The 26,150-nt window shown below is 45.7% G+C and overlaps 1 protein-coding gene across 1 annotated transcript; it reads right to left on the minus strand.

Moving 5' to 3' along the window:
• Positions 1-5,705: 5,705 nt before the first annotated feature.
• LOC141129455 (uncharacterized) lies at positions 5,706-26,150 on the minus strand. Its single transcript, XM_073617492.1, has 4 exons — positions 25,967-26,150; positions 19,237-19,500; positions 14,926-14,993; positions 5,706-9,669 (listed from the first exon to the last, which is right to left on the minus strand). The coding sequence occupies exons 1-4, from the start codon at positions 25,998-26,000 to the stop codon at positions 9,391-9,393; spliced, it is 645 nt and encodes a 214-aa protein (XP_073473593.1). The 5' UTR covers positions 26,001-26,150; the 3' UTR covers positions 5,706-9,390.

A 26,150-nucleotide genomic window follows, 5' to 3' on the forward strand; every position in this document is an offset into this window, starting at 1 on the left:
CCAATGGGGGACACTAGCTTGAGTGACAACCAGGGATTCCCCCACTCACTACTTGGGTTACCTATGAGACAGGAAGTAATTTTTTTTTCATTTTTCCAATGGGACACTTTTGCCACGGTCTCCTCCTATTTTCCAAAATGGCAACCTGAGAGATGATTGGTTCCTTCCCCTACAGGAAACCCAATAAGAACGGTGAAAACGCCACCTCCTCAGTTTAGACTGTTTCCTACCACCCAGAGAGAGGCAACAGTTTGTTTTATCCTGACTGTGTGACAATTGGGTCAGTGGTCCCTCTCTGGATGTAGATCTGATGGGCATGCCTTGCTTTGGCTTTTCTGAGTAGTTCCGTGAGCCCTTTCTGTTTTCCAGGATCTTGACTCCTAAAATCTTGTAGGGGTGAACTCCTCAAGCCCCCCCTGGCTGGTGAGACCTGAGTTCCTACTCCCTCTCTGGGCCTTCAGTGGGGGGGGGGGGGGCTGTAGTATCTTGATGGTGCAGGGCTGCCTGGAGCTTTGATAAAGCTGGATGAAAGGGATGCCAATGTTAAGGAGTCTGTCTTTTAGGCTCCGTTCACACTTGTACAACTTTGGATGGCTTTGACCAATGATAATGGACAACTGTTGCATGTAAAACATTCAGGTGCAACGTTTGAGGGTTAACATTGAAGTCTATGGCCCTCAAGTTGTATGAAAGTCAGGCCAAAGTTGTGAATGAACTACTCCTGAAGTTGCTTGGATATGAACAGTACTCATTGGAAAACATGGGTGTGACCTATGTGAATTTGATGTCCGCCGACGTCAATGGCACTCTTTTTTTCGGAGGAGTGAGCATTTTTTGACATCTGTGGGCTGTTTTTTTAAGGCTGGGTTCACATATGAGCATGCAGCAGCTCAGAGTCCGGTGTGTCCTCGTTCACCATTTTTAGGTCCGATTTCAGCCTGAATTTTGGTCTGAAATGGACCAAAAGACGCACAGTGTTCCTGCGCAATTTGCACCGGAGCCCCTGCGGAGATATGTGAACCGGCTCCATAGAGAGCCAGTCACAATCTCCTGCTAACCCAGCCTAAGAGACACTTTTGTTAATAATTTTTATGTATTGGATACATTGTTGCACATGGTTGGAGGTATGAGTATTGGAAGCGAGATGTGACTATTTTCTCAAAGAGACACTTAGTTTCTATTTATTGGATACACGTTAACACATTGTATTTTATTTTTTCCAGTAGAGCTATTGTGGCTGAGCGCTCTATTCTGAAGAAAAATGCCTTTTGTATACCATCAGGTTCTACATGTTGTCTGCTTTCAGAATATTTTGTGATGTGAGCGGGTAGAAGGTACAAAGCTCCCTGGGATAAGCAGTCTCTCTCGGACATAGATACCAAATCCAAGAAGGTAGTAATTAAACAGTGCAGCATTTGTGATATTCACAATCTATATACAGGGGCTGCACAGTGTCTCAGGAAACAAAACAAAAATCTAGCCGTGTCTGGGCACTCAATATACAAACATACAGTTCCGAACAGGCTGAGCAGGCCTACAGCTTGTCCGCTTCCACATATACAGCTTGTTAGCTTTTACCAACATCTTTAGCTCTCAGACAGGGCTTGTCTGATTCCCAGGCTGAGAGCACTGACTGTCTGTCTCGGGTGAGTATAATCTGGTATTGGCCTGGGGGAGAGGACCAAGATCCAAACCGTACCATGGATTAGAGATCACTGAACGTATGAGAGGAGCCTTGGAGAAACCCCGAACAGGACTTTTCCCGACTCTCTGGGACGCTCTACAATGATATTTTCAGGCCTAAGGCTCGGTTCACATTAGTGTATTGTGCAAATCACATATGATGTCTGTGCGATGCGAATTCAGCCGTGGCTAAATTTGGACTAAAGTCCAGCAGGACCCTTTTCTTTTGGTCCACACCAGAATCGGACCGCATGGTGTGAACACCCATGCGATCCAATTCATGTCCAAATTGACAGTTTGCACTTTGATATGCGAACCGCTCTGGGGGTGTTATTAACTTGTATTGACGCTCCCAGTGGTTTGCATATGACAGTGTGAACTGCCTGTGAGTTGGGTGCAATCCGGGAACCCCCAGTGGATTTGCAGGGTTCTTGCATTGCACCAATGTGAACCATACTCAAAATGTGTGTTCGAGACCTTGCTCTCCTCCACCTTCCATTTCAGGATGCCCCACAGATGCTCAATAGGGTTTAGGTCTGGAGACCTGCTTGGCCAGTCCAATCACCTTTACCCTCAGCTTCTTTAGGAAGGCAGAGGTTGTCTTTGAGGTGTTTGGGGTCATTATAATGTTGGAATACTGCCCTGCGGCCCAGTCTCCGAAGGGAGGGGATCATGCTTTGCTTCAGTATGTCACAGTACATGTTGGCATTCATGGTTCCCTCAATGAACTGTACCTCCCCAGGGCCGGCAGCACTCATGCAGCCCCAGACCATGACACTCCCACCACCATGCTTGACTGTAGGCAAGACACATTTGTCTTTGTACTCCTCACCTGGTTGCCCCCACACACGCTTGTCACCATCTGAACCAAATAAGTTTATCTTGGTCTCATCAGACCACAGGACATGGTTCCAGTAATCCATGCCCTTAGTCTGTTTGTCTTCAGCAAACTGGTTGTGGGCTTTCTTGTGCATCATCTTTCGAAGAGGCTTCCTTCTGGGATGACAGTCATGCAGACCAATTTGATGCAATGTGCGGCGTATGGTCTGAGCACTGACAAGCTGACCCCCCCCCCCCCCACCACCACCACCACCACCTTCCATGCTGGCAGCACTCATACGTCTATTTCCCAAAGACAACCTCTGGATATGACGCTGAGCACGTGCACTCAACTCCTTTGGTTGACCATGGTGAGGTCTATTCTGAGTGGAATCTGTGCTGTCTTGGCCACCATGCTGCAGCTCAGTTTCAGGGTCTTGGCAATCTTCTTACAGCCTAGGCCAGGGATGGCGAACCTTGGCACAGCAGATGTTTTAGAACTACATTTCCCATGATGCTCCACTACACTGCAGAGTGCATGAGCATCATGGGAAATGTAGTTCAAAAACATCTGGGGTGCCAAAGTCCACCATCACTGGCCTAGGCCATCTTTATGTAGAGCAGTGATTCTTATTTTCAGATCCTCAGAGTTCTTTACCATGAGGTGCCATGTTGAACTTCCAGTGACCAGTATATGAGAGAGAGCGATAACACCAAATTTAACACTCCTGCTCCCCATTCACACCTGAGACCTTGTAACACTAACGAGTCACATGACACCGGGGAGGGAAAAATGTACAAAAATGTGAGGGCTGTACTAGTGCTTACATGGAGGGAGGAAGGGGGCCAAGACCACAAGCCTGGATGAGTATGTGGTGTGGTTGTTTTTTTTTTTTTCTTAGTTGACGCTACTGAGCTCTGTTTACAGGCTTTAATAAAACAAAGCAGGAAGGTAGAAGCTTGGAAAAAGTGAAAGCAAGCCTAAAGCTCCACCTCCTAAACCAGAAACGGAATATTACTTCATATGTAACATTTCAGGTTTCCTTGAATTACATTTTTTTTAGTCCTGATCATCAATACATAAGATATAGATGGAATCTTTTTTTTTTTTTTTCTTGTTTGTTAACAGTACTTTCTGCTATTCAAGATGGGTTGTAGTTCAATATTGTTCCAATAGGGGGAATGTCAGTGTGTTAAAGAGAACCTGTCATTACAGCTGGTACAGCAGTTGCTCCATTCAGGAAGGATAGTAGACGGTCTGTTCAGTAGTATGGGGTGGGGGACAGCCGAGACACAGGCTTGATTCCAGGCCAAAATGCTGCCCATTGCTAGACCAGGAAGTGGAGGGGTGTGAGAACCCCCCCCCCCCACCCCCCTCTCATATTTACACTTTGGTCTATAGAAAAAGTCTATGTATAATCCTGTATTGATCTAATTTTATCCTAATAGATTTCTTAGGGAAATCATAGCCGATTTGTTTGTTTTTGTGCTTTTAACAGTTTTTGTATTTTAATTGCAATGTATTTTTGTTTATATGTAATAAAAAGCTTCTAGTTTGATTTACATGTGTGGTGTTTTTGTATAACTAGGGCTAGCTATACCATGACATGGATGAATGAGAACCTTCACACACCCCACTGTGGTTCCTTGTGCCAAAAGGGAAAGATCTCTAATTCCAGAACCTTCTTCTTCTTCTTCTTTTTTTTTTTTTTTTTTTTTTTAAGAAGACCTAATGTTGAATATTTGGTTTTCACTGCAGCGGTTACAAAAACCTCGGCTAGAACATTACAACACTTACCTCTCCTATGGTGAGGACTGTGCCTGGACCCCACCAGCTGCTCTCCTCACTTCCATACACAACCTGAGGCAGAGACAATGATTGGCTGGTGGCATTAGAACAAAGACTACATCAGCTGATGGGCCAACATTTCAGCCCTTTAACAGGATTATTTTTTTGTAACCAACATCAGAATAAAAGTGGAACCATAACTACACACATTGATTTTTTTTTTTTTTTTATTAAAAAGTTTAATGTATAGATAACTTATTTCTAAGTGGCATTTGACCAGTCTGGTGACAATACATGTCACCAGACCAGTAGATACTCGCATAACCCCTTATTAGGTTTTATTTGTTACTTTGCGATGGGGAGGTTTCCTTTAACTTCCTGTCTTGGAGAGATAACAGGAAATTCAAGGAAATCTCCCCAACAGCAAAGTTCACACAGGTGGCAGTCTGTAACTCCCCTCCAGAGGGCAGCAGAGCACAGCTTCCAGGAGGCAACACTGCCACCTCCTGAATGCCTCAGCTTTTTTTTTTTTTTTTTTTCTGGGGGTAAATGGCTATTTTGCATGCAATTGTCTGCAACTGCGAGCCAAGAATTTGGCTTGCCACGCTGGTGTGATCCCATTGCCTTCAATGGGCAAGTTCGAGAAACGCTGCCACCTTTCAAGCTTGGCAAGTTACATTTCCTGTGCCTGCTGCATGTGAATGACCCCCTCCATCTGCCTTGTTAGGCTTTGTGTACTCTGTTGTAGAGGCCGGTTGGTGGTTTAAACATGGCCATACCACCTGTGTGAACAAGTCCTTAGGAATACAGCCCCATTATAGATAAAACAACATTTATGTCTAGAACATGATACATTCTTATTAAAAAGAAAAAACACAGTTCATAGTCAACACATTTAAAAAAAAATATATATATTATTACTTGAAGTTTCTCTTAAACATCTGAGTATTGTAGTCACCATACACAGGCTGATGCTCCTAGATGAAGCTTCCACATTGCACTCCATATTGGGCTTCCTTAACCAGCAGTAATGAGCACCACCGACAGTCCACAGTGCTCGTTATCACACAAACTTCCAACTGTTCAGAATGTGTCCCTTTTCTGTGTAGAACTTCCCCATCCATTATTTCACAGCAATCACATATTTACTGTAGACAATCGGCAGTCATTTGAGCACTTGTAGATATTAAAATATTTTCATAAACTAAATCACCAAGCATAAAAAGTGAATATCTGCTTTTAACTTCTGAAAAAAATAGCGGGTAACTTCCTCCTGCACCTTGACCTATATATCTGCAATGTGGGATCGTCTAAGGCACTGCTGTCAATGACCGCTAGTCTCATGAGAATTGGAGGGAGATTTTGTGATGTCACAATTCTGCTGCCCATTGTTCTCCTTGCTGGAGAGGAAACTGTACCTTTAGGATCTGCAATGGAGGGATCTCCCTGCTTCTGTTTCATCCAGTCTGATGGGGTAATGATGATGAAGCATAGATCACAGTCATCAGATGTCTTGTCAGTGGGGGGCAGCTCAGACATGGGAAGCAAAACCCTGCTCCTACCAAGATGGCCACCTCCACACAGAGATCCATTGCAGAACAAGGAATGGTAAGTCAGTAATGCAGAAATACTGTGCTGCTGGAAGACTTCAGGTAATACTGATAACTAGTCCTTTGTTCTCTGCTTGCTTTTTTGGGGGGGGGCACAACTTCTACCGTACCTTGATTACAGCATTCTCTGTACTGGGGAAAGTTGTATAAAATTAAATGGGAAGATGCCAGACCATAAGCCTAGTTCATGTACTTGTCCTCTATCAATAAAAGAAGCCTCAGTAGGCTCAATGCACCTCATAAATTCATGAGCTACTTTGGGACCCAAAGTCCTTTAATGGAATTAGAGAGGTGCACTTTACATAGTCCACATCTGCATATTACACATATTCCATCTAATAAGAGCTTTATTGCATTAGCCCCTGAGATTGAGCAATATCGTAACCCTGAGATGATTGGGAAACCCTATACACACATTACAGATTATGCCATCAACACAGAAAATGCATACGGAGAGGTTTTCTATACAAAGTTTTGATATGGAAAGGTTGGGGGATGTTTGTGGTGCATTTCTTCAGCAAGTGTTGAACACTTGGTTATATTTATAAAAATGTTCAGTGCTTTTTGCCCTGTCAAACTGCATTAGTTCTTGTCAAAATAGAATGTTGTTAGGATATTTTTGCTGTAGATGGAATGTTCTTCATACATACACAACTGAATAAGGAAAACACTGCATTATGGCCACTAGATGGAGCCAATGAGCATAGGAGATAAATATTTACTATGACTGTCAGCTCCATCTACTGGCCATAATCTGGCATTTTCCTCTTCACTCTATGAAGAACATTAAAACTACATAAAATAGGCTAATATTTGATTTTGCCCCAACGGAACCAATGTGCCTGTAGCTTCACAGGATGAATAGCTCTACACCACTATTTGCATTTTTTTCCCCCACCAAAGAAGCAAAATCAGATTAAAAGTGGGGGTTAGGGAGGTTAACGCCATAGTTTTAAGGTCAAAACATACTAACATTTAATAATTTGCCATCATAATATAATTATTATGGAAAAACAGAAGTTTGTAAACTGATAGGGTGAAAAGTGCCAAGATGTCAGATTCCAAAACTTTAATAGAAAAAAATCTTCCTGATTTTATGTAAGTAAAATACATCTTTTCTCTGATCATTCCTCAAACACAACAAAAATATCTATATTTATCATTCACATATCTTGTGCATCTCTCACAGATACTGGGATTGCTGATTATCAGAAGAACGATCATTAAAAAGTGCAAACACATTAATATCACATTTTCTTAACTTGTTCCTTTTCAAGAAGAAAGTCACAATTTTTGGTCCATGTAATAATCGTAATATTCACTCTAAGGAGTCCTGTATGGAAGGAATGGACACATCCACACAGCTCCAAGAAAACTCGCAGTATTCTGTGTAATATAATAATCTCATAAGATTGTGTCATCTAGTGACCATAAATGTTGTATTTTTCCCGATTGGAGGAATTTAGAAAACGATACTACAGAACAAACATGTACATGAGGTGTAAATGTAAACTATTGCACAAGCCATTCATCACCGAAAATATGAGAGCAATAATTCTAGGTCCCTTATTGACCATGGACTCCAAACTGATGTGCTCTAAAAAGGTGGGGGAGAGAGAAAGAGAGAGAGGAAAAAAAAAAAAACACACACACCATTCTATAGCATGCAACCATGAAATTTAGACAAAGATGATGCAAAACATTAAAAAAAACAAAAAAAAAACAAAAAAACACACATTTCATAGCAAAACACCCCATAAAAACAGCTCACTTACAGGACAGGTGCTGTACCATCACCAGAACATGCACTCAGCTGCCCCATTCCCTACCTAGGCCAGTGGCGTCATTAGGGTTGGTGTCACCTGGTGCGGTACCATGGCAAACACACACACACACACACACACACACACACACACACACACCTCACCCTGGGCTCGGGCCTGCGGTGGACACCAGGACACCCCCCCACACCTGTTCCGAATATGGGCGCCGGGTGGCAGCTGGAGTCTGGAGAGGAGAGGAGGGCAGCTTCCCAGCGTGCAGCCACCACGCCGCCCGGGCCGATACACTAGTAGTGTGTGTAGTGACCTCATCATCATGTCTGCAGTGCAGTGTGAGATGTGACAGGCTGAGTCTCGCTGGCTCAGTAGGGTAGGGAGGAGGAAGGAGGACACACTCACACAGTGACACACCAGGCGCGGCTGCGGCGCTGGAGGTGTGTTGTTCCAGCCCAGCGGGCTGCAGGGTGAACGGGTCAGCTGAAAGAAAAAAAAAATACCAGGGCTTTCCTCACTGTCGGGAGGGTGTCACCCCTCCACTTGTTGTCATCCGGGTGCAGACTGTACCTCCCTAGCAACACCTTTGGCCTAGGCTCTGCAACAGTGGGACTTCCTGGTGTGCGTGATGACAAAAGCATTTCATCATAAGCGATTTCAACAGGAGGACAAATTATTTTGCACATTGTGTATGGATTATTTTTCAACAATTTTGCTCTTTACAGTAGTTTGATGATTTGGCTTTTTTTTTTTAATAAGTGCAGTGCACTTCTATATACATACCTTACCTAGTGCACTCTTTGGAATTGGGAGTGTAAAATCAGCAATTAGATTTTAAGGGGTCTGATTTATTTAAAAAAAATAAATAATTGCTCAATGAATTTTACAAGTATTCACCCAGCCGCCACAAACAATCCACCTAAGACGTTTATTTCCTATGATCGTCACCACCATCTAGTGGTGACAATGTGGTATTTTCCTGGAACACACCAATACCACATTATGGCCACTAGATGGGGCCAACGATTGTAGGAAATAAAATGTATTAAGCAAATTAGAGTGGCTATTTATGGCAGCTGGGCGAATGCTTGCAACATTCGTCCAGCAAATTTTAATAAAAAGAAACCCTTATGCGACTGCAACACTTACTCAAATCTAAATATTCAGATTTTTGCACCAGCTCCCTAAGGATTGAAGGTGGTTTAGCCCGTCAGTGTTGGACTGAATTCCCTCACTTTGTGAGGTCAATAGAACAGGAAATGAGAATAAAATTCCCCAACACCTACAACCTGCATTAGGTGCTTTCCCCTTCCCCCCAATTAAAATGTTGTGGCTGGTGTTCCACTTAAAGTCTCCAAAAAACAAACTCCAAACTTAAAAAAAAAAAAACAAGGATAAAACAATACATTTCCCCCAGAAGTCTAGCTGGCATGACAGGAAAAGGCACAGGTGTCATATCCATCTATTTAAATGAAGCACAGTTCCATCCTCAGCTCCAGACAGGGATCCCTTCTCATTGTTGGGGTAGAATAATTTCAGATTGGTGGGTTATTACTCCACTCAGATGTAGATCATTAATGATCCCATGAGTGGATGTGGATGGATTGCGAATAGCCAACCTTCATGATACGCTTGAGGAAGATCTTCAAGGATACCATGGTTTGATATGGATTCATTGTGGATGGGTTGCGAATATCCAACCTCCATGATACTCTTAAGGAAGATCATCAGGGATTCCATGGGTGGATGTGGATTTGTTGTGAATGGGTTGTGAATAGCCAACCTCCATGATACTCAGAGGAAGATCTTCAGGGATTCCATGGGTGGATGTGGATTCATTGTGGATAGGTTGCCCATAGCCAACTTCCATGATATTCAGAGGAGGATCTTCAGGCATCCCATGGATGGATGAAGATTGGTTGTTGGTGGGTTGCTCATATCCAACTTCCATTATACTCAGAGGAACATTTTTTCTTTCCCTTTTGCAACACGTCTAAAAATAAGACAAGCGCAGGTCAGGTGCTTGAACAAGACATCACGATCATATTTATTACTCTAGGTTAGCATTTCCCAAAATGTATTTGTCATGTTCCTCCATCATAAGAGTTTAGGTATCAGCTGTGCTGATTAGATCTCACACTTGTACTGGAAGGAAGAATGCAGTCTTGATGATCGTCTTACCCACAAACTCCTCCCCCTTCTCCACAGCTTCCAACATTGTATTTAGATAATTCAGGTTGAAGTTGAACATACAAGAGGGCATAGAGCAGGTGGGCTGCCCCAGATAATGTACATGAACTGGCATTTCAAGGTAGTTTCTAAAATGCTTTTGTTTTGTCTAAAACTTTGTATGGAGGCATCTAAACAGGCAGAGGGACTAAGTAATACCTTCAGTTGTATGTGTAAATTGGAGCTTAAACTATTAAACTTTGTCAACTAGCCTGCTTTTTTTCCAACAGAGCATCTAAGAGTAAATAGGTAAAATGTGTGAAAAGACTTTGAGCTATATCGCTTGTACATATACAGTATAAAATTTGAAAAACCCCAAGTCTAGTATTGTCCATCCTTAGGAAATTTACTTTTTATCTCCTGAGCATAATAAAAGAGAAAATGTGTAAAAAAAACAAAAACTATACACAACAGTTCAAGTGGACACATTTTTGTGATATCCCTCTTGAAAATATAACAAGCTTAAAACATGTGATATGAATAAAATAATCGTAATGTGCAAAAAACATCCACAATACTCAAAATTAATACTGAAAAAGTATATCAGTATAAACAAAGTCCAAAAGTGAAAAAGTCCAACGTGTGAAATAATGATCACCGCAGAAAGAATGTCTTCCACCAGATACTGCAAGTCCACCCCGTCACATGTGAGCAACAGAACTAAAGTGCGCTCACCAAAATTAAAGCTGCCAGAGGGAAGCAGCAACATGCACATTTAAATCACCAGGATCCTTCACACATGGTCAACCAGCTCCATAATCACAATGGGGACACCCAGCAGTACCAACTCTCACCACTGGGGACAGTCAGGTTTGCTTGAAACAGTCTAGGAAAAAAACGCGCTCACTGCATGGAGCCACAAGCAGGGAATCATAGTATTATATATATTTAAAAAAAAAAAAAAAAGTATAAAAAACTTTACATAAAGGAAAAAGGTTGAATTTAAATGCATGCAAATACGATAGTCGTGACAAATAAAAGTACACTTGCAAAGAGGGCCACCAGTTGCAAGCATGGAAGTGGTGGCGAGATGTCAGCGTGTAGTTTAGCCCCAACGCAATTCATGCAAATGCACGTCTTCAGGGGACGCTTCATCAAGTCGAAAGTTTTGATGGAGGCGCTATGGTGTATATAGTGCTCGAGAGCAGGAAAATAGAGGGAAAAAAATGCAGACAAATTAGCTGCTGTAGAAAATGACATTTAAAAGAATTAAGAGCAAAAAAAAAAACCCACACTAAAAATGGGGCCTTCCAATTATTGGTAGCGATTGCTCATGTAAAAATATCTACTCATTCGCAAAATTATGGTTGATACCAGAACTAGCCACTAGAGGGAAACCATAACACATAAAAGGATTCTACTTTTTACAATTAGAAACATTGTAATGGAGTCAGAAAAAGAATAATTGTCTGAAAGATACATACTGTACTTCCAATAATGTAATGTCTGAAATAACACAACCCTATTTTTCAAAACATCTTAAATAAAAAAAAACAAAAAAAAAAACAAAAAAAAAAAAACACTCCAGAGAAACACAAATACATATAAAACAAACATTTTCATATGTGATATATACAATGTACTTATCATCATATATGAAGGAGCATACACAGAAATCTTTATATGAAGATATGAGCTGTGTGCACATTAGAAGGAAGCCAATTAGTGCAGATTAATGGATGATGTGTATGGAGAGAGAGGAGCTCAGCTGTGAGTAAAGATTATCTGAACTGAATATATTCTCTTAGGCTCGATTCACACAGGGGCAACACGACTTCAACGCGACTTTGCAACACGACTTCAACCCGACTTCAACACGACTTGTGGATCCGACTTTCAATGAACGGGGATCCGACTTGGATCCCCGCCACTGTGTTTGGTATGAATCTTAAGGGGGAACTCCGCGCCAATTTTTAAATAAAAATCCGGCATGGGTTCCCCCCCCAGGGGCATACCAGGCCCTTGGGTCCGGTATGGATCTTGAGGGGAACCCCCCTACGCCGAAAGGACGGCGTGGGGGGTCCCCCCAATCCATACCAGACCCTTATCCGAGCACGCAGCCCGGCCGGACAGGAATGGGGGTGGGGACGAGCGAGCGCCCCCCCCTCCTGAACCGTACCAGGCCGCATGCCCTCAACATGGGGGGGGTTGGTGCCTTGGGGCAGGGGGGCGCGCTGCGGCCCCCCCACCCCAAAGCACCTTGTCCCCATGTTGATGAGGACAAGGGCCTCTTCCCGACAACCCTGGCCGTTGGTTGTCGGGGTCTGCGGGCAGGGGGCTTATCGGAATCTGGGAGCCCCCTTTAATAAGGGGGCCCCCAGATCCCGGCCCCCCACCCTATGTGAATGAGTATGGGGTACATGGTACCCCTACCCATTCACCTAGGGGAAAAAAAGCGTCAATAAAACAAACAGTACACAGGTTTTTTAAAATAATTTATTAGGCAGCTCCGGGATCTTCTTCCGACTTCGGGGGTCCTCTTCCGACTTCGGGGGTCTCTCTGCCGTCTCCTCCCGGTGTCCGCATCTTCTGCCGGCTCCTCCGCTATCTTCTGCAGCTCAATTGCTAGCGGTGGTCCGGACTTCTGCCTTCTTCTTTTCTTCCAGAGATGTTGACACGACGCTCTCTCCAGCTGGAATGGTCTCTGAACGCTCCGCAACGGACTTATATAGGCGGTGACCCCGCCCCCTTATGAGGTCACTGTCCCAGGGCATGCTGGGGCTGTGCCATCATAAGGGGGCGTGGTCATCACCCAGTGACCACGCCTCCTAAAACGTCACAGACCCAGCATGCCCAGGGACTGTGACGGCATAAGGGGGCGGGGTCACCGCCTATATAAGTCCCTTGCAGAGCGCACAGAAACCATTCTGGCTGGGGAGAGCGTCGTGTCAACATCTCTGGAAGAGAAGAGGGAAGAAGATGATCCAGAGGTCCGGACCACCGCTGGCAAAAGAGCGCCAGAAGATAGCGGTGGAGCCGGCAGAAGATGCGGACACCGGGAGAAGACGCCGGAGAGACCCCCGGAGTCGGAAGAAGATCCCGGAGCTGCCTAATAAATTATTTTAAATACCTGTGTACTGTGTTTTTTATTGATGCTTTTTTCCCTAGGTGAATGGGTAGGGGTACCATGTACCCCATACCTATTCACATAGGGTGGGGGGCCGGGATCTGGGGGCCCCCTTATTAAAGGAGGCTCCCAGATTCCGATAAGCCCCCCGCCCGCAGACCCCGACAACCAACGGCCAGGGTTGTCGGGAAGAGGCCCTTGTCCTCATCAACATGGGGACAAGGTGCTTTGGGGTGGGGGGGGCCGCAGCGCGCCCCCCTCCCCCAAGGCACCAAACCCCCCATGTTGAGGGCATGCGGCCTGGTACGGTTCAGGAGGGGGGGGGGGGCGCTCGCTCGTCCCCACCCCCATTCCTGTCCGGCCGGGCTGCGTGCTCGGATAAGGGTCTGGTATGGATTGGGGGGGACCCCCTACGCCGTTTTTTCGGCGTAGGGGGTTCTCCTCAAGGTCCATACCAGACCCAAGGGCCTGGTATGCCCCTGGAGGGGGAACCCATGCCGGATTTTTATTTAAAATTTGGCGCGGAGTTCCCCATTTGAGCACAAGTCGCATGCCGAAGTCGGATCATGCGAGACGGCGATCCGACTTCAATGATAGTCAATAGGCTGAAGTCGGATCAAAGTCGGATCCAAGTAGTACAGGGAGTACGCTCTGAAGTCGGAGCGACTTCAGTAGTGTCTATTAAGACGCTCCCATGCACTGTAATGTGAATCTCTTTCTGGGGCGACTTGGGGCGACTTGAGGGCTTACAAGTCGGATCCCAAGTCGCGGTAGTGTGAACCGAGCCTTAGGCTCGATTCACACCTATGCATGTTGCTTTTGAGCGTTTTTGGAGGTTTTTTTTTCATGCTTGGCACGTTTTTGAGCAGCGTTTTTGTAGCGTTTTTGCGGCGTTTTTGCGGCGTTTTTGCCGCGATTTGCGTTTTGCGTTTTTTTTTTTTTTTTTTTCATTTTTTTTTTACAGTCTTAAAAAAAATTACAAAAAAAAAAAAAAAAAAAAACGGCAAAAACGCACCAAAAACGCACCAAAAACGCTGCAAAAACGCTGCAAAAACGGTGCAAAAACGGTGCAAAAACGGTGCACTTGCGTTTTTGATGCTTGTCCATTGAAATCCATTACATGCAAAACACTGCTTTTTGCATGAAAAAAAGTCCCCGACCCTTTCCAAAAACGCAGAGATACAAAAAAGCATTGATGTGAACATGTTCCATAGGAACCCATGTTAAAAAATTCCCATGCATTTCTGCAAAATGCAAAATGCATCAAAAAACGCGCTAGTGTGAATGGAGCCTTAGGAGGATTTTAAGGGGAATGTGATCACCATGTATAAATGCATAAAGGGGGGAGGGGGGTATGATCTCCATGTATAAATACAAAAGGTGATATGATCACACATAGGACGCCCATATAATGAATGAGGTGAAGAACCTGTAACCAAATAAGTATTATAGGGAATTTTTTGGCTGTGTGCCATATTGAATTGTGGGTGTGGCAAACTGCACAAATAGTGGGAGGGGCTTAAAGCTTGAGCCTACGTACTGTATAAACAGTGACGTATGCCACAGTGGTTATACCCATAAAATATGCATTCCTTGTCCACAGCTCACCTCTGCACACTGTCTTATGGACACATAGAGTGGGGCACGGGAGCGAGCATGCAACAGTGCCCCCATAGCAAAATGCTTGCTATTGGGGGCACTGGTCAAGCGGGAGGAGCCAGGAGTGCTGGTGGGGGACCTGAGAGGAGGATCGGGGCTGCTCTGTGCAAAACCATTACACATAGGAGGCAAGTAGAACAAGTTTGTTTAGTTTTTTTTTTTTTTTTTTTTTTACACTAACCTTTAGTATCACTTTAAATCTCTGCATGTCATGAAGGTATTGGCGGTAATGGACAATAGCTGTCCACTCTTTAGTGATATCATTTAGAGAACTAACATGTAAATATAACTCACCTGAATGTGGATACTTATTCCAGCAGCCATGGGATGTACTGGTAATGTTCGGAAATTCAATTCAGAATCTGTCATAAATTAAAACCAAATGTAACACTTGTGAGATATTATTTTCTCGTGTGATTAACAATGTATAGAAAAAGATCTGTGAATTTTTATATAAAACATCAAACTGACCTGTAATATCCCTGAAGCAGAGGAGAACAAAAGAAAACAGACATTGTTACTATTCCATGTCACACAATATTATAACAGCCCCCCCCCCCCATGTTCTATACAGTTCAGGGTGTTATTCCCATATAGTAATATTGTGTGCCGCCTTAGTCCTTTAGGCTCAGATTGGCCACAACCAGCCCAGTTATATAATCCTTCTGCCTCTACATGTGGGAGTCAAGCTTAGCACAAGACATTTTCTACACTGCCCCCTGCTGGTACATGAAACCATAGCGCCTCTTGCACAGAAGGCCATGCAGGGAACCCAGGGGGACAGGTGCAGCATCCAGCCCCACTGCAGACAGCCTGTGAAAATCTATGGCAGGTTGCGGCTGGATGCTGCACTGAGTGGTACCGGCGTTTAGACCTTCCGCATTCCAGAACAGACCGGGCTCTAATCGCTAGTACCACTTGGTACATTGTTCTGCCAGTTTTAGCGGAAGTCTGCCATAGACCTTGACAAGCTGCCTTCAGCAGGTCTGGATGCTGCACCTGTCTCTCCCACTGTAGCTGGACTGTGTACAAGCGGCCTCACTGAATAATGTTTGGTTTCCTTACAATGCGCATTATTTAAAAAAAATAAAATAAAATTCTATCCTTTGTTGTATCTCAGTGCTGCGGTTTCACCTGCAGCCTCTTTGTCTACAAGGACTCCAGCGATGGCTGTGCAGCATTTCTCAGGGTGGGTTTCCTTATGGTGACAATAGTGGACCATGCCTGTGCCATCTGTCAGCACACCTGCCTTTAGGCCCCCTTTCACACTGGGGCGGTAGGGGGCGTTGGCGGTAAAACAGCGCTATTTTTAGCGCTGTTTTACCGTGGTATTCGGCCGCTAGCGGTGCGGTTTTAACCCCCCGCTGGCGGCCGAAAAAGGGTTAAAACCACAAGTACAGCGCGGTATAGCCACGCTGTCCCATTGAATTCAATGGGCAGGAGCGGTGAAGGAGCGGTGAATACACCGCTCCTTCACCGCTCCAAAGAAGCGGTTTGCAGGAGTTTTTTTTTTCTCCTGCCAGCACACCGCTTCAGTGTGAAAGCCCTCGGGCTTTCACACTGAACAAACAGCGGAGGCTGTTTAGGGGCTGTTTGCAGGCGGTATTTTTAGCGCAATAACGCCTGCAAACCGCCCCAGTGTGAAAGGGGCCTAAGTCTCCATTGAGTGAGTGGGTGACAGGGTGACAACGTAGAATGATTTGGAACCAGGGGTGGAATGTTGCAGGATCAGATATTAGTTTAACCTCTTGGTGCCCACAGTATACAAATATACGGGCTCTTGGCAGGTGGGCCTCGACACCGAGCAGCTGTATATTTGTGCCAGAATGTAAATACAGCTGTGCGGAGAGCGTGCACCCTGCGCACTCCCGGTACCGTTACCAGCGGCTAACTGAGAGCTCTGATCACTACTTAGCTTTCCAATCATGTGACCACTGACAGCCAATCACGGTGGTCACATGATAAACCCTACCCCGCCTCCCGGCATCTGAAACCCCATAAAGAGCCAGGAGGTTAAAGTGTATAAAAACTTTGTTTTCACCTATTTTCCAGTATCTTTGGCATCAGGTCTCACTGGATATCGTTTTCTTCAGCAAATCCATTTTTGTGATTTTTTTTCTTACTTGGAAATTGTGGCAGTGACAGCACATCCTGCTGAAGGATGACAATGCTAAACCACTGCCCAGCAATCAGCAGTGCTGCCAGCCTTCCATATGTGCGCCTTCTGTCAGTTATTCAGTTCTCATTACACTATATTACCAAAAGTATTGGGACGCCTGCCTTTACACACACACATGAACTTTAATGGCACCCCAGTCTTAATCCGTAGGGTTCAATATAGAGTTGGCCCACCCTTTGCAGCTATAATAGCTTCAACTCCTCTAGGAAGGCTGTCCACAAGGTTTAGGAGGGTGTCTATGGGAATGTTTGACCATTCTTCCAGAAGCGCATTTGTGAGGTCAGGCACTGATGCTGGATGAGAAGGCCTGGCTTGCAGTCTCCGCTCGAATTCATCCCAAAGGTGTTCTATTGGGTTGAAGTCAGGACTCTGTGCAGGCCAGTCAAGTTCCTCCCCCCCAAACTTGCTCATCCACGTCTTTATGGACCTTGCTTTGTGCACTGGTGCGCAGTCATGTTGGAACAGGAAGGGGCCATCCCCAAACTGTTCCCACAAAGTTGGGTGAATGAAATTGTCCAAGTTATCTTAGTATGCTTAAAGAGTTAAGAGTTCCCTTCACTGGAACTAAGGGGCCAAGCCCTGAAAAAACAACCCCCACACCATAATCCCCCCTCCACCAAATCAGTGTCTGACCTCACAAATGAACTTCTGGAACAATGATCAAACATTCCCATAGACACCCTCCTAAACCTTGTGGACGGCCTTCCCAGAAGAGTTGAGGCTGTGCCCGCCTCCTCTGCTTTGCCCTCCTCACCTCCTATGCAGCAACCATGACGGAAGTCCTCCATGACTGCTGCTTTCTCTGCAGTCAGTCAGAAGGCCAGCCCTGTGTATGACCCCTCGTATTCCCCGGCCAGGCTAATGGGGAAGTCAGCGGCCATGGCTGCGCACCCTAGGCAGCAGTTCACCCTAGGCAGCTGCCTAGCTGGAGCACTAGCCCTGCCTATAGGTACAAAAAAAAAAAAAAAAAACACCACACACACACACACACACTTTAAGAAAACATTACATTACCATCTTAAAGCTTATATGAGACTAGCCTGTTCCAGAATGGCCATTAACGACCTAAGCCCCAGACCATTTGGCTGGCAAAATTCCAGAGCGTTTTTTGCGATTCGGCACTGCGTTGCTTTAACTGACAATTGCGCGGTCATGCGACGTTGCTCCCAAACAAAATTGACGTACTTTATTCCCCACAAATAGAGCTTTCTTTTGGAGGTATTTGATCACCTTTTGCAGTTTTTATTTTTTGCGCTATAAACAAAAATAGCGACAATTTTGAAAAAAAAAAAAAACGCATTTTTTTTTTACTATAATAAACATCCCCAAAAAAATATATATAAAAAAAGTTATTTTCCTCAGTTTAGGCCGATATGTATTCTACTTTTTTTTTCAAAAAAAAAAAAATAAATATCGAAATAAGTGTTTGATTGGTTTGCACAAAAGTTAGTGTCTATAAAATAGGGGATAGTTTTATGGCATTTTTATTATTTTTTTTTACTAGTAATGGCAGCAATCAGCGATTTTTTATCATGACTGCGACATTATGGAGGACTCATTAGACATTTTTGGTGCTATTTTGGGACCATTCACATTTATACAGTGATCAGTGTGATTAAAAATGCATTGATTACTGTGTAAATGTGACTGGCAGTGAAGGAGTTGACCACTAGGGGGCGCTGTAGGTGTTAAGTGTGTCCTATGGAGTGATTCTAACTGTGGGAAGGTGTGGCTATGTGTGACACGACACTGATCACTGCTCCCGATTACAGAGAGCGGTGGTCAGTGTCCCGTCACTAGGCAGAACAGGGAAGTGCTTGTTTACATCAGCATTTCCCCATTCTTCCTCTCCGTGAGCCGATCGCGGGTATCCCCGCGGACATAGAGTCCATGGGACCCGCGATCACACTCACGGAGGTCGCGGCACGCACGCCCGCAAACTGCCTCTTAAAGGGCAACGTACAGGTACGTTAATCTGCCTGTACGTGCCCTTCTGCCGACGTATATCGGCGTGAGCCGGTCGGAAAGCGGTTAAGTAGTAACTTTGTATCCTGTTCTGCTCTTAACCTTCTCCACAAGTTTATTCTTCAGGAAGGAGTTAAAATGTTATAGGCTGATTTATAAAGGATTGGACAAGAATTTTCTATAATACTTATATATTCTATAATGTTTCATTTAAAATCAATGATTATGTTTAAACAGCACAGGATGTAGCCTATTTACATTCACTTTTCCCCGCTTTGTTTGCACAGAACGAATGTACATGTACTTTTACTTGGTGAAATGCTATGCAAATTTTAAAAAACCAACCCCTTAAAAAGTGATCAGCACCAAAATAACACACCAAAGACTTGCCATGTGGTTGAATGCAAATTAGTATTCTAGTAGACATGGTTAATTTTAAATACAACCAATGCTCCTCTCACCTCTGATCTCCAGCCGGTATTCCCGGATCTCCTCACTGACCGGGTTTGTGATCCTGACCCGGAATCTCCTCTCAGCGTCGTCTCTCTGCACACTGGGGATAATCAGCGTCCTATTGTCATCTATCAGCCGGTATCTTTCAGGGAGAGGCTCCCCGTCCACCTCCCAGGTCACAGCGCTCTCTTCTCCAGAGAACTGGACGCTCACCGCCATCTCCTCACTCAACCAGCCCCCAGTACTGGTTATACTGGAGATGAGAACCGGATCTGGAATCAGGAAAATGACAGATTGTAAACGGTTATTCGTTTTTTCTTTTAAGGACTTGAACTGCGCTGTTTATAGAAATACATTTTAAGGCAATACAGGAATATAGGGACAGATTCATAAAGCCATGTGCAGGGAGATGTGCAAAACAGTAGATGAGATCTCATCACCTCACAGCCGCATTATAGCTGCCTTTTCATAATCTCCAAGTTCTTCCCAGACACACAGAATTCTATTCTCTCCCAGGTTTCCCTTCATACATGAATTTCTGATCTGGTGCTGTATCTGAGGTCTGGCATTCTCCTGCTACACAGGGGAGCATGTAGGTCTGAGAACAATGTGAACCCTGGCTTTACAGATCAGACATGGGGTGGTATGGAGAGGGGAGAGGAGTACAGGGGGTCAGACATGGTCACATGGAGAGGAGTACAGGGGGTCAGACATAGGGCGGTATGGAGGGGAGTACAGGGGGGGGGGTCAGACATGGGGTGGTATGGAGAGGAGTACAGGGGGGGGTCAGACATGGGGTGGTATGGAGAGGAGTACCGGGGGTCAGACATGGGGTGGTATGGAGAGGAGTACCAGGGGTCAGACATGGGGTGGTATGGAGAAGAGTACCTGGGGGTCAGACATGGGGTCATATGGAGAGGAGTACCGGGGGTCAGACATGGGATGGTATGGAGAGGCATACAGGGGGGGTCAGACATGGGGGGTTTGGAGGGGAGAGGAGTACAGGGGGTCATACATGGGGGGTATGGAGTGGAGAGGAGAACAGGGGGTCAGACATGGGGTCATATGGAGAGGAATACAGGGGGTCAGACATGGGGGGTATGAAGAAGAGTACATGGGGTCAGACATGGGGCGGTATGGAGAGGAGTAGAGGGGGTCAGAAATGGGACAATATGGAGGGGAGAGGAGTACAGGGGGTCAGACATGGGGGGTATGAAGAGGAGTACATGGGGCGGTATGGAGAGGAGTAGAGGGGGTCAGACAAGGGGCGGTATGGAGAGGAGTACAGGGGGTCAGACATGGGGCGGTATGGAGGGGAGTAGAGGGGGTAAGACATGGGGCGGTATGGAGGGGAGAGGAGTACAGGGGGTCAGACATGGGGGGTATGAAGAGGAGTACATGGGGCGGTATAGAGAGGAGTAGAGGGGGTCAGACATGGGGCGGTATGGAGGGGAGTAGAGGGGGTCAGACAAGGGGCGGTATGGAGAGGAGTAGAGGGGGTCAGACATGGGGCGGTATGGAGGGGAGTAGAGGGGGTCAGACATGGGGCGGTATGGAGGGGAGAGGAGTACGGGGGGGTCAGACATGGGATGGTATGGAGAGGAGTACAGGGGGTCAGACATGGGGAGGAGTGGAGGGAGGGAAGGAGGAATGCTTCTGATAATGGGGAATACTAATGAAGCTCAGGCCCCTCTCAGTTTGTCCCATAAAAGCAAATGGGAAATAAATAAGTACAGGGGCGGGACCTGTCTATGCAGATCTGATTGGTCAGTAGATGTGGAGGGAAGTTAATTCAGCGCCAGACAGAAGAGAGACCGTGTGGTGATGTCACAAGATGGAGGAGCCACCTCCCAGCCAAGGATGTGAGTTCGCTGTTCCAATTAGCTGATTGGTCGTGTGATGAGCGGGGCGGATACAATGTATCGGAGGAGACATGTGCTGCTTGTAGAGTTTATATACGATGTATGGATGGGGAAGCGGATTGGATACAATGTATGAGATGACAGGCGGTGCGCTCAGGATGTTCTATTCCTGGAATCCGATGTGAGAGGACCGGGACCCTGGAGAACTCATACACTGGCTCGGCTTCCTCACCTCTGACCGGACTCTTCTACCACAGGGACCTGCAGTCAGTGGAGGCAGGGCCTTACCTGCCATGAACATTCCATTTTTTTTTAGCTTTTAGGGTCGTAAATTTGGGTGGTATAAAGCCCAAGACCTACCCCAACACTGGTAAAAAAAAGTGGGGCTACTATCCTCTATGGTTCCAGAGATACGGGGCTCTCTGCGCAGCCTGTCAAAGCAGCCAGTTTAAATACAAGTCGGCACACTTTGCAGTAGACCGAGAGGATGAGCTCACAGTGCCTCTCTACACTTCTTGTCAGAGGCACTGATCTCAATGGGCAGCTTGGAGTCTTGGACCAATGGTAAAGTACCATTGGTCTCAGCAGTCCAATAAAAAAAAGCTGCAGTGGGGGCACACCTCTCACTGCAGTGTCATAGAAGGGGGCGTGTCTAAAAGACAAATACTCCCTTCCAGCCCAACTACAAGGAAAAAAAACATGTATTTATGTGTATAAGATTTACCCACAATCCCATGTTTTTTCTCAAACAGTTAAGAGGGAGAAACAGATTCTGTTGAAAATGTACTGTTATATTCAAGCTAAATCATATTTATATGCTATATATGTTATAACAGAAGTTATAACTTCCAACTAGTAATTTCACAGTAAATGGATAAATAAATTATGTTATAACATATATAGCATATAAATAGGATTTCAGTAATTTGTCCGTTAAGCACCTGCTTGAGTACAGATTTAGAAAATAATCATCTCTACACATCTCTCTATCCATCCATCCATCATCTCTACACCCCCCACATCACCCATATATATATATACACACACACACACACACACACACACACATCATCTCTACACCCTCCACATCCCCCCTATATATATCATCTCTACACCCTCCACATCCCCCCTATATATCATCTCTACACCCCCCACATCCCCCCTATATATATCATCTCTACACCTCCCACATCACCCCTATATATATCATCTCTACACCTCCCACATCACCCTATATATCATCTCTACACCCCCAACATCCCCCCTATATATCATCTCTACACCCCCCACACCCCCTATATATCATCTCTACACCCCCTATATATCATCTCTACACCCCCCACATCCCCCTATATATCATCATTTCTACACCCTCCACATCCCCCTATATATCATCTCTACACCCTCCACATCCCCCCTATATATCATCTCTACACCCCCCACATCCCCCCTATAGTATCATCTCTACACCCTCCACATCCCCCTATATATCATCACTACACCCCCCACATCCCCCTATATATCATCTCTACACCCTCCACATCCCCCCTATATATATCATCTCTACACCCTCCACATCCCCCCTATATATCATCTCTACACCCTCCACATCCCCCTATATATCATCTCTACACCCCCCACATCCCCCTATATATCATCATTTCTACACCCTCCACATCCCCCCTATATATCATCATTTCTACACCCTCCACATCCCCCCTATATATATCATCTCTACACCCTCCACATCCCCCCTATATATCATCTCTACACCCCCCACATCCCCCCTATATACATCATCTCTACACCCCCCACATCCCCCCTATATATCATCTCTACACCCCCCACATCCTCCTATATATCATCTCTACACCCCCCACATCCCCCCTATATATCATCTCTACAACCCTCCACATCCCCCTATATATCATCTCTACACCCTCCACATCCCTCCTATATATAATCTCTACACCCCCCACATCCCCCTATATATCATCTCTACACCCCCCACATCCCCCCTATATACATCATCTCTACACCCCCCACATCCCCCCTATATATCATCTCTACACCCTCCACACCCCCCCTATATATATCATCTCTACATCCTCCACATCCCCCCTATATATCATCTCTACACCCCCCACATCCCCCCTATATACATCATCTCTACACCCCCACATCCCCCCTATATATCATCTCTACACCCCCCACATCCCCCCTATATATATATATCATCTCTACACCCCCCACATCCCCCCTATATATATATATCATCTCTACATCCTCCACATCCCCCCTATATATCATCTCTACACCCCCCACATCCCCCCCTATATATATCATCTCTACACCCCCCACATCCCCCCTATATATCATCTATACACCCTCCACATCCCCCCCTATATATATCATCTCTACACCCCCCACATCCCCCATATATATATCATCTCTACACCCCCACATCCTCCCTATATATATCATCTCTACACACCCCCCCCCATATATCATCTCTACACCCTCCACATCCCTCCTATATATAATCTCTACACCCCCCACATCCCCCCTATATATCATCTCTACACCCCCCACATCCCCCCTATATACATCATCTCTACACCCCCCACATCCCCCCTATATATCATCTCTACACCCTCCACATCCCCCCCTATATATATCATCTCTACATCCTCCACATCCCCCCTATATATCATCTCTACACCCTCCACATCTCCCCTATATATCATCTCTACACCCCCCACATCTCCACCTATATATCATCTCTACATCCTCCACATCCCTCCTATATATCATCACTACACCCCCCACATCCCCCTATATATCATCTCTACACCCTCCACATCCCTCTTATATATCATCTCTACACCCCCCACATCCCCCCTATATACATCATCTCTACACCCCCCACATCCCCCCTATATATCATCTCTACACCCTCCACATCCCCCCCTATATATATCATCTCTACATCCTCCACATCCCCCCTATATATCATCTCTACACCCTCCACATCTCCCCTATATATCATCTCTACACCCCCCACATCTCCCCCTATATATCATCTCTACACCCTCCACATCCCTCTTATATATCATCTCTACACCCTCCACATCCCCCCTATATATCATCTCTACACCCCCCACATCCCCCCTATACATCATCTCTACACCCTCCACATCCCCCCTATATATCATCTCTACACCCCCCCACATCCCCCCTATACATCATCTCTACACCCCCACATCCCCCCTATATATCATCTCTACACCCTCCACATCCCTCCTATATATCATCTCTACACCCCCCACATCCCCCCTATACATCATCTCTACACCCCCACATCCCCCCTTATACATCATCTCTACACCCCCACATCCCCCCTATATATCATCTCTACACCCTCCACATCCCTCCTATGCATCATCTCTACACCCCCCACATCCCCCCTATACATCATCTCTACACCCCCACATCCCCCCTATATATCATCTCTACACCCCCCACATCCCCCCTATACATCATCTCTACACCCCCACATCCCCCCTATACATCATCTCTACACCCCCACATCCCCCCTATATATCATCTCTACACCCTCCACATCCCTCCTATATATCATCTCTACACCCCCACATCCCCCCTATACATCATCTCTACACCCCCACATCCCCCCTATATATCATCTCTACACCCCCCACATCCCCCCTATATATCATCTCTACACCCCCACATCTCCCCCTATATATCATCTCTACACCCTCCACATCTCCCTATATATCATCTCTACACCCCCCACATCCCCCCTATATATCATCTCTACACCCCCACATCTCCCCCTATATATCATCTCTACACCCTCCATATCCCCCCTATATATCATCTCTACACCCCCCACATCCCCCCTATATATCATCTCTACACCCCCACATCTCCCCCTATATATCATCTCTACACCCCCACATCCCACCCTATATATCATCTCTACACCCCCCACATCTCCCTATATATCATCTCTACACCCTCCACATCTCCCTATATATCATCTCTACACCCCCACATCTCCCCCTATATATCATCTCTACACCCCCACATCCCACCCTATATATCATCTCTACACCCCCCACATCTCCCTATATATCATCTCTACACCCTCCACATCTCCCTATATATCATCTCTACACCCCCACATCTCCCCCTATATATCATCTCTACACCCTCCACATCCCCCCTATATATCATCTCTACACCCCCCACATCCCCCTATATATATCATCTCTACACCCTCCACATCTCCCCTATATATCATCTCTACACCCTCCACATCTCCCCTATATATCATCTCTACACCCTCCACATCTCCCCCTATATATCATCTCTACACCCCCCACATCCCCCCTATATATATCATCTCTACACCCCCCACATCCCTCTTATATATCATCTCTACACCCCCCACATCCCCCCTATATATCATCTCTACACCCTCCACATCCCACCCTATATATCATCTCTACACCCCCCACATCTCCCCTATATATCATCTCTACACCCCCCACATCCCTCCTATATATCATCTCTACACCCCCCACATCTCCCCTATATATCATCTCTACACCCCCCACATCTCCCCTATATATCATCTCTACACCCCCCACATCCCTCCTATATATCATCTCTACACCCCCCACATCTCCCCTATATATCATCTCTACACCCCCCACATCTCCCTATATATCATCTCTACACCCCCCACATCCCTCCTATATATCATCACTACACCCCCCACATCCCCCCTATATATATATCATCTGTACACCCAGAGATCGGTGTTCTGTAGTCCGGGATGCGCTCTCACCCTCATACACAGGAGAAGTGGGCGGGCGGCTCATGTCTCGATTGGTCCTCTGCTCGGTGTCCGGGATTCTCTCATCACTCGGGCTGGGAAAGTAGCGGAGCGCTCCTTATATATAGAAGAAGAAGAAGAAGAGTGACGTATTGAACCGGGTGAACTCCATAAAGGTGTGATCTAGACAGCCTGA

Source organism: Aquarana catesbeiana, linkage group LG02, assembly GCF_042186555.1.
Source record: "Aquarana catesbeiana isolate 2022-GZ linkage group LG02, ASM4218655v1, whole genome shotgun sequence".
Lineage (NCBI taxonomy): Eukaryota > Metazoa > Chordata > Amphibia > Anura > Ranidae > Aquarana > Aquarana catesbeiana.